This window comes from Camarhynchus parvulus, chromosome 7 (genome assembly GCF_901933205.1).
Source record: "Camarhynchus parvulus chromosome 7, STF_HiC, whole genome shotgun sequence".
Classification (NCBI taxonomy): domain Eukaryota; kingdom Metazoa; phylum Chordata; class Aves; order Passeriformes; family Thraupidae; genus Camarhynchus; species Camarhynchus parvulus.
The window spans coordinates 23,565,261-23,578,493 of NC_044577.1; the positions used below are offsets into that span (position 1 = coordinate 23,565,261).

Genomic DNA, 13,233 nt, shown 5'->3' on the forward strand with positions numbered 1-13,233 from the left:
GACACCTCTGTCATTGTCTGTCTCAGCAGTGGTGACAAGCACAGAACACTGCAGACGGGAAAGAGCAGAGAAAACTCTAAATTTCCCTGGTCTGTGGTGAAGCCAGAGGCTGTGGGCATCAGCTGCTCAGCTGGGAAGTCATGCCTCTTGTGACAGTGGTGGGATGAGTTTTCCAGCAGAAGGAAGATGCAGAGCAGGTCCCACCCTGCTCTCCTCGCAGCCGTGGCTGCAGCCTTTCGTGTTTTCATCAGAGAGGTGCAGAAAAAGCCTGAGCAGCGTGGCAGCCCCAGCACTCCTCACAGGTGCCACAGCAGCAGCCTCTGTGGGTGGAAAGGCAATTTTGTGTTGTTTTTGCAGCACTGGGAGCTCTGCAGACATGATGGCTTTCCAGACAAGACTCACTGGAACAAATGTGGGGTTTTGGCTCAGGACCTTGTGAGACACATCCCTTTCCCAACCAGTGCCCACACTCCCAGACATCACCAAAATACTCCTGGTGGTCCCAGAGGGGTGTGTGATGGTTTTGCTGGGTGCACTAAAGCTGAGATCCCTGTCTGCTCACACCAGCCTGCAGGCAGAGATGCCTGAGGCACACAGAGCAGCTAATACCCATTGAAAATTGCAGAAACCCATGAAAAAGCAGAGCTGTGCCCCCACCACACCCATCTCAGAGCCCCCAGCCTGACATGCCCAGCTGTGGCTGCTCCTTCCTACTGCCAAGAGATGGAGGAATCCTGGAGAGGGGCCCACACCTCTGCCACAGCTGAGGCCTGCAGAGACACAATCCTGACCCAGAGAGCTGCAGGCCAAGAGCACACACCAGAGGCTTCAGCCAGGCAGTCACAGACTTAATAAAATCACAGCTAAGCAACAAAAACAATTGTCCAGAGCTGGATTTTTCTCCTTTATGGTCTGCTGGTAACAACGTGTTTAGTTCAAAAGGATGGAAGGGCAACTCTTGTAAGTGTGTGAAGACAGAGTGGTCATTAGTACATGTTTATTGAAGTTTACCAGCTGTGTAACAATGGTTTTCTCTTTGCCATTTTACTTAATTTGTCTGTAATTATGTTCCTAATATAGAAGTCATTTGGCATTTATTTGCCATAATAAAACTTCCCATTGCATTTAAACTCAATGTGAAGATTTAAATATATTTAGGAGACACAGCTGAAGGCCTGAAATTAAATGACCCTGGCTTCTTTCTGCAAACAAGACATAAATGCTAGCAGTCCGATACACACACATGCAGATCTGTGAGCAGCCTCAGCAGCTGCATGTACACCCCCAGAGAGAGATTGCAGCCCTTGTGATGGGCAACTCCTCCAGTGTCTTCTCACTGACCTGCTCTGGCCCAGGGCACTGCTCCTCTGACTGATGCTTGTGCTACTTTGCATACCTGAGCAGGAAAAATGCACAGGTGAAGAAAAAACTGCAGGTCTTAAGATCACCATCAGCAACAGCTTGCACTGGCTTTCAAAATGTTTGCTTTAAAGGTTGTGTTAGTAGGATGTTGGTAACATGGCTCTTTCCAGCTGAGCTGGTGCTCAGGAGCAGCCCAGGCACCAGACATAGGTGAGCACAGCTGGGCCAACCCAGGAGACCAGCCACGTCCTGGCCCAGTGACACCATCATCCCCAGCCCTGCCCTGTTTAAAGGAGACTGGGTGGGCAGATTTGCTGTACTTAATTTGCAGTTAAAGGAACAGGCCTGGGAAACACATCCCATGTCTGCCTGCTGGTGGGTGAGCAGCTGCAGCTGCGGATGGGCTCCCAGCCCTGATAAATGACAGATAAAAGCTAGGCAGAACTCTGCCACCACCACTCAACAGGGGTGACGCTGCTCCTGATGTGGTTATTTTCTCCCTGGATATACCGAGCACCACAAGCACGCACTGGCAATAATTTTTTTTCCCCCATCCTTTCTCAGCACTCCTGCCAGTAGGCTTTAAATAGCAGGGGCCAGATAATCATTAACCACTTTGACGTATTGCAGCGGGGACAGATTGGGAGTTCAGACAGAAAGGACAGAGCTGGAGCAGAGCTGCACTACTGGTGCATCTCCAGCAGTATTGTCCTCCTCAGGGTAAAGCCAGTTCAGCCTGGCCTTGCCCTTGCTGCTCCTTGAGACAAGCTCCCATCGTATTGAGAGATAGGGAAGAATATTATATATATAATTGAATATATATAATCTTGAATATATATAATTGAATATATATATAATTGAATATATGTAATATATTGAATATATATAATTGAATATATATAATCTTTCCAGAAGTAGGGAAGAGCATTTCATGCATGTGTTTGAAATGGTTGTGGCTGAGCCAGAGCACCTTTCCCTTTTTTTGTTAACTCTGTTTTTTCCTAATTTAGACTTGGATAACAGCAAAAAAAAAAAGAAAAAAAAGAAAAAGAAAAAAGGCAGGTGCCCCGACTCCAAAGCACACTTCAGTGTTTCAGAAGAACAAGATGGTAGTGAGCAAACTGAGGAGGAAGCTTGCAGTTGGGGAGCATTTCTCCACTAGTTACTGACAGAGGAAAAATGCTGCTTAGACTCATCCCAGTGATGGGATACAACTCTGCAATGGGAAGTTGCAAAGATAAATGTTGCAAAATAGGGAAAAGGGTTGTTGGAGAGCAGTCCCCAAAGGGATTTGATGGGAATGCTGCTGTTTGAGCACTGGAGAATATGTTGTGCAGACCCATCTTCTACACACCTGCAAAAATGAGTGTTAGGGATTTAATTTCTCTAATTGTTGTGATTTTTGTCTCCCTTTGGGTTTGCTTTTGTGTTCCTGTAGCTCTTAGCAGCAGAGGACTGTACAGCAAAACCTTCCTGTGTATCACAGCCAATGGTCTGTTCCTGAGCTCTCTGTAGCCAGCAATGAGACTCCTTCTCCTTTGCTGTACAAAGGATTTATTCCTTTAATATGCCCCTGGTGTTTGTTTTTCTGCTGGTACAGGAGTGCATGTGCATGTATGTGCATGTGGCAGTGTTTTACAAATGCCTGCTGTGGATAGAATTGGGCTTCACAGTATGCAAAAATAGCTGTGTGCCACATACAAGGATGTAATATCTCAGACGGCTGGAGAAAATGTGATAAATCAAGTTTTTGCTAGATTTGCTAAAATCAAGTTACTGGGGGATTCATGTCCACAGCTGAATCCTGAGGTTGCAGGAGCTGGCAGGACTGTGTGTTTGAGCATCACAGTTAGGGAGGGAGACTGGGTCCCCATGGTGCTGTAGGACATCTGTGAACATCTCTTGGCTCTGAAGAGAGAAGCTCAGATTTCAGAGACTCATTTATTACAGAGCCCCAGAAGCCAACACGAGTCCAGGCTGTAGCTGCAGCATTTCCCCTCTGCCTTTGCCTGGAGGTTGTTGCTCTTAGTTCCTGCTCCATCTTGCTCCATTCCTGATCCCTCATCATCGATGCCTCCAGCTGCTCGTTAGACAAAGCCCAGGTCCTGCACTCACCATTTTGAGCCCTACAAGAGACCCTGCTGTGCAGTGAGGTAGAAAGGCAGGGATGCTGCAGATCTGGGAGGATTCTGCGTGACCTCCTTACTGCTGGGGCCTCACTTGTGTGCTGAGGAGCAAAGCTGTTGACAAAATAAGGCACCAGGGACTGAGATGAGAAGGGCAGACCAGAGGCACAGAGCAGTGGTCCTTGTACCAGGCTGGCTCTTGGTGTGGAAGAGATTTGGTGAGTGGGGAAGCAGAGGAGTTATGCCAAGTTCTGGTCCCTCCCCTTTTGCATCCTGTCTGGCAGTACCTGCTCTTCTGGCTCCTAGTCACTCTGGTGATGTCCCACCCCAATTTCAGCCAAGGGCACAAACATGCACAGCCAAACCTTAGCCCCCTCAAATTGGACCTCACGTGGGGAGTTTGAGTGCCAGGTGTCAGTGCTCATTCCCACGTGCACCTTTCTCCCGTCTAATCCTTCCCTACTTCCCTTCTTCTGGTTTGTCATGTCACCCCTTGCAGGTGGAAAATGTTCATGGAGCCTACAACTCTCCTTGCTCCCCCTCTCCCTTTGTATCCCCTCCAGTATATAATGAAAACCAGTAACAAGTAGAGCCAAGGCTGGGTTTGTAACATAAACAGTTACTTACAGTTTTGCTAAAATTTCATGAAAGATGACATTTTTAGGTGACCTAGCTGAAACAAATGAAACAATTAACATGTTTGCATTAGGTTTTGTAAAAAGAAGTATCACGCTTGCCCAGTGTGGTTCTCAGTTCCTCAGGTCCTGAGACCTGATGTAGTGACCTGGAAGCTGAGACAGTTTCCCAGCAGGGTTAGCAAGAGCAGGATCTGGTTCATAACCCGAGGCAGTCGGAATGAATGTCTTTTACCATATCCAGCAGTGTCCAGTGCCAGGGTCTGTTATCCTGGTGTTCCATCAGGCTAGTGATGAGGCTGATCTGGGCTGTAAGAGCAAATATCTTCTCCCCAGCGCTGAAAGTATGATTCAACCTTCCCTGTCCCATAGATATTCTTATTCTGCCTTTAAAAGCCTTTTAATCTTGGAGCACAGCTAAAGAGACTACTGGAATCTATTCTATGGCTTTTAAACACTAAACAGTGAGGAGTGAAATGTAATGGCTCTCTCCTAACCTAAATAAGCAATAGCAAACAACTGTAAGGGGCTCCTGAGCTTGTGTGCACAGAGGAATTTGGTTTCATGGTGAACAGGATGATAGCAGATAGATCAGAATAATATGGGGTGTTCGTGGATACCCTGTTAAAAGCTGCACCAGAAGTAAGGGAATGAGCCAGGAGGTTCAGTGTTTCAGCCGCCAGTCATAACTGTCTGGGTCACAGGCCAGAACACAATTTGTTCTCCATCTTGCTTGCTTCTAGGGTGCAAATAGCCAGCCCTGTAGTTCACCAGTATAACTGACTGGGATGGTAGAAGGTGTAGGAGAGAAATTTGAGGACATTTTGTGTGCCTTGGCTTGAGGAAGCTCCCTGGGTCTGAGCAGGACATCAGTCTGCAGCAGAGGCTGTCTCACAACTTATCACCACCACCAACCTCACTTTCTAAAATAGGCAGCAAAGGGACAAAAACCCGAGCAATGAACCGGTGGTGTCTGGTTGCCAACAGAGCTGGTTGGGGTCAGTGTGGGTCCTCTGGAGTGGTAAGAGTTGTGCTCATCCAGCTTTTCCTTCAGTGGTGACAAGGCATGTAAGACCCCAGTGTTTGAGACTATTACATCCCTGACATCTCATTCACATCAGCCAAGCATTATTAGAGGGAAAAAGGGATGGAAGCAGCATGATTGCCTGAGCCAAACCAGGTAAAAAAGGAAGTTCAAATGGTGGATAAGGGAGCTTCTGCCATGCCTGGCGCATGTGCTGTGCCGTGCTGTGGAAGGAGGGGAGCCTCCCTGATGCTGTCTGTCTGTCTGTTTCAGGGGGAGTTGCTGAGCCCGTGTCGATGCGATGGATCTGTGAAGTGCACACACCAGCCATGTCTGATCAAATGGATTAGCGAGAGAGGCTGCTGGAGCTGTGAGCTGTGTTACTACAAGTATCACGTCATTGCCATAAGCACAAAGAACCCTCTGCAGGTAAAGGTACTAGAGACATTTCAAAGTCTATTTATTCTTGTTTCAATTTTTGTTTCTGGGAGCAAGTGGATTTTACCTGTGTGGGTTTTCCTTCCCTGTGCACAGGGATTCATATGTCTGAGACACATAGAAAGGATTGCCAGGGGCTGGTCCAAAGAGGCCCCATGTTTTCTGCTCAGTGGTTCTGGGAGCATCCCTTGGGAGTCTGCTCTTTCTCTCCTTGGCAATTCCTGTATTCACTTGCCTCCTGTTGAAAATTCCACAATAGTGCTATAACACCTCACAACCATTCAAATGTGTTCATCCACTGGAGACCCCAGGTGTGCCTGCCTCCAGGGCCAGGCAAGGACTGTGCCATTGTGGGATTTACTGCAACAGAGCACACAGTCTGTGACTGAGCAGTTGAGACTCTACGTGTTTATAGTTGTGCCATTAATCCTGATCTCCTCCTGCTGAGACTCTGCTGTGTTGGCGTGAGGGATGGTGGAGGCAGATGGAGGCTTCTTGGCACTCTCCTCTCTGATCTCACCCCCTTTTTCACTTTACTGCTCTCACACAATCATGGCATGGCACTGGAGGTGTTGACTCTGATGCTCTGGTCTCTTCAAGCCTGATTCTTGATGGACTTTTGCAGATGTGCACGCAACAGGTAAAGCACATCTTGATGTGTCTATGAACGTCATCCAAGGACCCACGTTCTTTCTTATCTGAAAAGCATTGTAGTGAATGTCACAGTACAGACTGGTGATTTTAAATCAGGATTCAGAATGGGGAAACCTGTGTGACTATTAAAAATGGGATAAATTATCCTTAATAGCTATTGATTTATTGTGGGGGCAATGCCTGAAGATGCATTAATTACTGCATGCCTTTGCTGAGCATCATTAGTGCCCTGGCCATAAGGAAGCACATTACATCCAGACACTTCTGCTTAATCAGCATCATCTGGTCTGGAGGGGCATTACAGTGATTTAGAGACCAGGGTTATGTCTGTAGGGATTTTAGTCTGTCCAGTGCCTGGCCCTCTGTGGGTCGCTCCTACCAGGAGGCAAAGACAGTGCTGGTGATGGTTCCCAGTTGTACAGGAGAGTGGGGAAATGCAAACTCCAGCTCTCTCCTTCAAACTGCGATCTCTGTGTGCTTTTTTCTAGGCCTGAGGTCACTTACCACATTGAGGAAAAAGGGACAACCCATTAGGACTCCAGACTTAAATGAAGTACTGAAATTAGGGGGACATCATGGGGAAACTTTGCTGAGGGAAAGGAAAAACCTACCTGCTCTCTGAGAGTCCCTACAGCTTCTGATTCAGTTTTCCATGACCCATGGGCTGGACACATCAGTAGTTTCATCTCAAGCCTCAGACCCAGAATGTTTTAATTTTTTGGCTCTAGTAACTCAGAGCAGATTGAAACACAGGAGGGGAGATGTGGACAAAGCAGCTTTTGTTTATTTCTGGAAAGCTGCTCCATGATTGCCCTAGTGCTTCCTGTGTCTCAGATTTGGGATGCAATGCTGAGCAGCACTGAAGGTTTGTGAGTACAGATTTGTGAGCCTTTGTGTCTCCAGAACCACCTTTAATGAATGACTTCAAAACACTCTACACTTTCAGGTGGCTCAGGGCAATGGGTCAGTGACTGTCTTCCTGTTCCTCACTCAACTAAAATTTGTTGGAGCTGCTCATGGACAAGTTCCACCTCACACACACAACTTTCAGAGCCTGTGCAAAACTTCTCTCTCTCTGGGCTCCCCTGTCAGAAAGTGGCCTGATCTGATGGCCTTTGCCATGAACACTGAGTGGCAGAAACAGCTGAGTTAGAGAGCTCAGCTCCAGGAGCAAGGGTCCCAGAGGACTGTGCAGATCCAGGGCTTGGAGCCTTCACATTGCTGTCTTAGACTTCACAGCACTTCTCATAGAAGCATTGGGAAATTTGGAGGATGGGAAGAAGCAACTGGAGTGAAAAACCACTTGGCCTGGAATAAATGCAATGTGTAGAGCTACAGCTGTGAGCCTGGGTGCCCTGTCTGGTGCCAGCACAAAGGCACTGCTGGGAAGCAGATGCTACCCTGGCATTAATATGCAAAATCCTGTGGGAAGTGGCTGATACACCAGGCCAGGACTTCCTACCAGTACTCAGGGCTTGGGCTCCCTGTAACCCCTTACTATGAATGCCTCATTTCTCAGTGGCTCTCACCATCTGGTAAGATACTGGGAAAAGGAGGCAGACCAGACACAGGAGTTACTATGCCCCAATACTGTATCCCATAACAAGTCATAGCATGTGCAGGTGGGAGGAACATAATTGCTGCTTGGTCTGCACCCCATGTGTGGATAACAGGGGCCAGCTGGACATACAAGTATATCTCAAAGTCCCTGACCTTTCTTCTCAGGGTCTACTGGAACTTGGGCCCAGCTTTATTCTTACAAGAAATCTCTGAATTTCTCAAGCACAGTTTTCAGAGGGCAAATGCTATAGGAAGTCAAGGTCATGTGTTTTTTCCAGACCAATCATAATACAGGCAAGGACCACACAAGCCTCATGTCCTTGTCCAATATAACCTATTTGGGTGATGCTCTGAGCCTGGCTAGATTCTAACCAAGATCATGGCCTACCTCTCTCCTGTGTCCTGTATCTAATAGACTGCTGGGAAGCCAAATCCAGGCAGTTGGCAGACCCTGGGCTCCCTGAAGCATGTCCAATTGGTCTGAGCAGAGCAGCACATCCAACACCCACATGTTCCCTGGGACCTGTGTGTTTCTCTGCCCATTTTGACATCTGCTGCACATTTTTTGGAGTGCTTAGAAGCACAGCATGGGCCAGATGTGTCTGGAGACTCATGGTGTGGGCAGAAAAGTTACAGCCGGGTTCATGCATAATTAACACAGGCTCCTTCCAGCCTCCAGGCTATTACGATGCTTCATACCAGAGAGGGACCTTTAGTCTTCTGTTTTGGCAGAATTAATCTCTGTAAATTAACCCACCCCACCCCCACTCCCTGGATTGCAGACATTTAAGAGCAAAGGTCTTCAAGCAGCAATAGTGCTAACCTGCTGAGACTGGGGGATTAAAGTTGTTGGACAACATAGCAAGTGTCCTGCCAAGCAGCAGTTGGGCAGTGAATGAGCAAAAATATTCCATCAGCTGTGAACAACCAGGAAATCCAGAGCTTTTGTCCGTCCGCCCGTCCATCCATCCATCCATCCATCCATCCATCCATCCATCCATCCATCCATCCATCCATCCATCCATCCATCCATCCATCCGTCCATCCACCCACCAATCCATTCTGCTCTCCAGTTTGCCAGGAGTCACAGGCTTGGAGGCTTTAAATGCTTCCTTCCATTGTAATACTTGTGTAAAGCCCATGATTTTTAAAAGGCCCTGAAGGCACAAGGGTTTAGAAGCACGTGATAGTACTGCCTGCGCCCTGGTGCTGATACATAGTGGAGTAGGTATCTGCCTTGAGGGGCCTCTGAAGTGTATTTAATCTATATACCTCCTTTGTAGTGAGTCCTGAACTACATCCACTCTGATGCTCTGATTTTAGCAAAGAGAAAATCTGTTTGAACCAACCTTCCCAACAACTGTCTGCAGTCTTGATGAGTTCAGCTCTGATTTACAGTTGTTATCTCCGACTCTTCCTGCATTGCGGGCTGTTTCAGCTCCGAAGATCCCCAGTTATCCAGTGCTGGGGTTGGGATTTGGTCTCTGTTCTCCTCTGGCTCCATTTTGTCCATGGTGGTGATCTGTTAGGAGCTGATGAATGCTCTTACATGGTCTCTTCATCAGGACACTCACAACTGCAAGAACAGCTGATCTCACACGGTGTTTTATCTTCAGCCTGAGATGCTGAACTAAAAAGCTTGAGGCAACTTTACTGATGTCTCCTGGTTGTCCCAGCCTGTTGAGTCAGTTGTGTTGGGCATGAGCTTTGCTGGTCCCTGCTGAGCTTCAGCTGCAGCCTGCAAGCAATGGGTGCAGTCACTGCAAGAGAGACTTCAGGGCCTGTGTGTTCCAACAGGAATTTTTCAGGATGCCAGTGCTGTAGCCTGAGTCTTACCAGATGCTGTAGCACATGGAGGAGGGGGGTTTTTATCACTGCACGTTTCCATGACATAGCCCTGTTGGGCCCTCCCTCCTCCTTTTCTAGTATCTGAATAAGCCACAGCATCTGTAAGTGTACAGCAGGGAAGCTATGCCACAGCAGTGGCTTAATTTTGTTTGGCGAATTTGTGGGGAAAAAAAAATCCTCCAGAAGATAATTGATGGCCAGGGTCTTGGGACAGCAGCAAGGGGAGAATCACACCTAAGCTGCAAATGATCCTCTCCAACCTTCTAGGAAAAACCTCTCTTGCTTGTGACCCTGGGTCTGAGAATTAAATTGCTGACTAGCACAGCTCAGGATGTTAATGATGTGTATTAAGGGGACGTGTCAGATACAGCAATAAAAATAAACTGAACTGCCTGAGGCAGGCATGGAGGAACTCTCAGGGGAGTGCAGGAAGGCTCTTCCAGCAAATGAGACTTCTTTGCAAGCTGCTGCAGTAAGACATAGACATCTTCTGCAGGTAGTATCTGCCTTGGATATGCTTGTGCTGCTGCTTGGGAACCTTTGTAGACTGCAAGTGCCAAAGACAGGGAAATACAGATCAGGCATTAAATACTATAGTAATGACATTATTCATCTGTGTTACATGAGCAGGTTTTCACTTACAAACCTCTAAGCAGAAGCACTGAAGCAAACAGGGAAACAGGTTTGTGTCAAGTACAACTTGCAGGTTATGAAACAGTGCAAGGGAACAAGTGACATACTCAAAGCAGCAGTACCAGTTTGGACTCTGACTAAAGTCATCACAAATGTCAGACCTGAGCTCCTAAGAAGCCCTTTCTGAGGCACCTGGGTTGCAGAGCTTTGTGATTTGGGCAAAATGGGGAAACTTGGGGAAACTGGTCTGAGAGTGGTCTGCACCTGCAGATGTGGGTGATATGCCAAAGCACTTGGCCCAGGGGCGTGGTAGCAGAGGACAGACAGACAACTCCAGACAGTTTCTCCAGAATGGTTTGGAGGGTTGGAGCACTTTTCTAGTGCTGGTGGCAGACCATCACAGAGAACTGCTTGGACATGTTCTGAAGCCACTGTGAGTGTGGAGCTCACAAAGCTCATCCTGTTACCCTGTAGGAGTCTTTAAAGCTTTTTGGTACCACCAAGTCCTTAGTTCTGCCCTGTTCAGCACTGGCAGAGCTTTCTGCCTGCCTAAAGGTCATGTCCCTGACTGACAACCTGGGTGAGCTGTGTTGTTAAAAGTGCACTTCAGTGCAGCTCAATGGCTACCAGGAGCTCGAGTCATTATCAGCTGGGGGAAGAAGGGCTCAGCTTTAGGTCTCTTCCCACAAGGTGGGATTGCCTGACACTGTGATCTTGCTAGATCTTAAACATTTGAGTGGAGATTTGGAGGGAGGGGGCTGTGTCTGCTGCTAGGCATTCAGACAAAGAGCTTTGGGGGTTTTAGATGTGCCAGTAGAGGGACTCCAGAGTTGGTGAGCAGCTCTACTGGTGACCCAAGGATGATAGGGTCACCTGCCAAGTCCCTGGTCTGCTGGCCATAATGAGGGTGGAGAGGGCTTGGGAAAAGGGGTGATTTTCTAAGGGCTGTTATGAAATCTGAAAGACATGGTGCTGTGATTGAGGTGAGCTCCTAAGGCTACCAGTGCAGGGACACATCAAGCCCAGCTCCTACAGCTGAAATTCATCAGCACATTCCACCTCTGAACAGCTCTTGGATCTTTCTGTCTGAGCACTCTTGGGGGTAACAGGCTCTATCTTCTGTCTCATGCTAACATCTTCTGTCTCATACACTAAGATGTGTATGAAAATGGAATTAAAAGATGAAAAATAATGACTTTAGTTATTAGTGGCTCAAGCTAGATCTGGGACACTAAATTGCAGTTCTCAGGGTTGCTAGAGAAAAAATACAACATTTATTACCTTTTTTTTTTTTACTGGAAAATATTAAATTCTTCTGCATGCTGGCTGTTTTCCCCAATGTTCAGCTTTGACCCATTTACCTCCTTTCCAGAGGGTAATCACACCCCAGTGCCACCTTCTGAACAGAGTCAGGACTGCTGCTGTGTGTGTCACTGTCACTTAGTGCCAGATGCAGGGGGAGAGCCTCCTACCCCCTGGCACAGCTGACAGGCTCCAGGCTCTTCATTATCACCACAGTGAACTTCCCCGCAGCCACTGCCAGCTGAGCAGTGTCAGGCACTGTCCGTGCCAGTGTTGCAGCCTCCCTCTTCCCAGCCAAGTGGAGCAGGGTCTGAGGTTTTGCACTCAGGTGTAACTCTTCTGTTCTCTGAGCCCCATCCCCTTTGACAGTGTATTCAGTGCTACACCTAAGCCTCCCTTTCTCTGCAAAGCCATGGTGTTGGTTGTACATGGCTTCTAGCTGTAGAAGAGAGTTCCTTTGCCTCTAATTGCTACCTTGGAAGGACCTGTTGCTAGCAGAGGCCCTGCAGTATGCCAGGCAGATGGTGAGGAGCCAGTCCATTACCTCCTCGAGAGAGAAATGATGCAGAATGATTTGGCACAGGCGCACACGGGTCAGTGTGCGGGGCCCGCAGTGAAGCCTTCGCACGCAGCCCCGGGCTGTGCTCTCAGCACTCTCATTCCCTCCAAGTCAGCCACAGCCAGTGGAATAAGAGATGAGGTCTGGGAAAAGCTGCAGGGGCAAAACTGCAACCCCATGCACATAGCCAAGCTCCCTCCCCACCATATGAATTTAGTCCTGTAGCTCTGGACTAATAGCATTGCTTGCAGATTTGTCCTTCATTGGCTTATGGTGCTGTTGAGAACAAAGCTGGAGAGCTGGTGGGAGGATGGCAGAGCTGCTTATCCCACCCTCAGAAGCCAGATTTGTGATGGGTGCTGAGTGGCCTTTGCTCTGCCTGATGTCAGGAAAGGAGTTGCACCATTGCACCTCTCCTGTGGACTCCAGCATTGGGACTTCCAGGCTGTTCACTGTGGGAGCTTCTTAGTGGCACAAAGGGGCCAGATGGATTTGGTGGAGGCATGGAGCAGGTCGGGCTGTGGCAGAGTGGGAATGGGCTGGTGAAAAGATTACTGAGTGTCCCCAGTGGTAAGTGTTTGCCTTTGGCTGGGGCAGATGTCAGGAAGGGGACTGGAGTGGCTGAGCCCAGGGAAGAGACTGGGTTTAGCTGAGCCCAGGCCTGCTTCAGGGGGGAACAAGCTCTCTCTCTGTTCAGCAGCTCAGTGGCCATTTCTGTGGCCAACTACCAAATAAGCTGGTACTGCCCACCTAGCTGGTGCTGCACATCCATGGTAGACAATCTGAGGGCTGTCTGCCCATGCAGGATGTAAGCCAAAGAGCAAGGCTGGCAAAGGCAGAGGAATCTCCTTCAGTTGCCACCCGCAGACCTCAGCCTCTGGCTGAAGCTCTCATTTGTCTGTCTCCAAATGCAGCCCTTTTCAGGGAAGTGCATTCAGTTCAGGGCTTTGGTCATTGGCCTGGTAGCAGTGCCATGTGTGCCTGTACCAGCACAAGCCATCTTGTGCTTCTCACCCTTCAGTCAGGGTTCAAAAGTCCTTGCAAAAAACATTGCTAACTCCTGGCTGGCCTGAGCTTTAAAGAGGTATCCAG

At 48.3% G+C, this 13,233-nt stretch overlaps 1 protein-coding gene across 1 annotated transcript in view; it reads left to right on the forward strand.

Annotated features, from left to right (window-relative positions):
• Positions 1-13,233, forward strand: part of MARCHF4 (membrane associated ring-CH-type finger 4) — a 96,102-nt gene that overhangs the window by 60,660 nt on the left and 22,209 nt on the right. Inside the window, 1 exon segment of the mRNA XM_030952825.1 lies at positions 5,421-5,576. Coding sequence (XP_030808685.1) covers positions 5,421-5,576 — 156 coding nt within the window.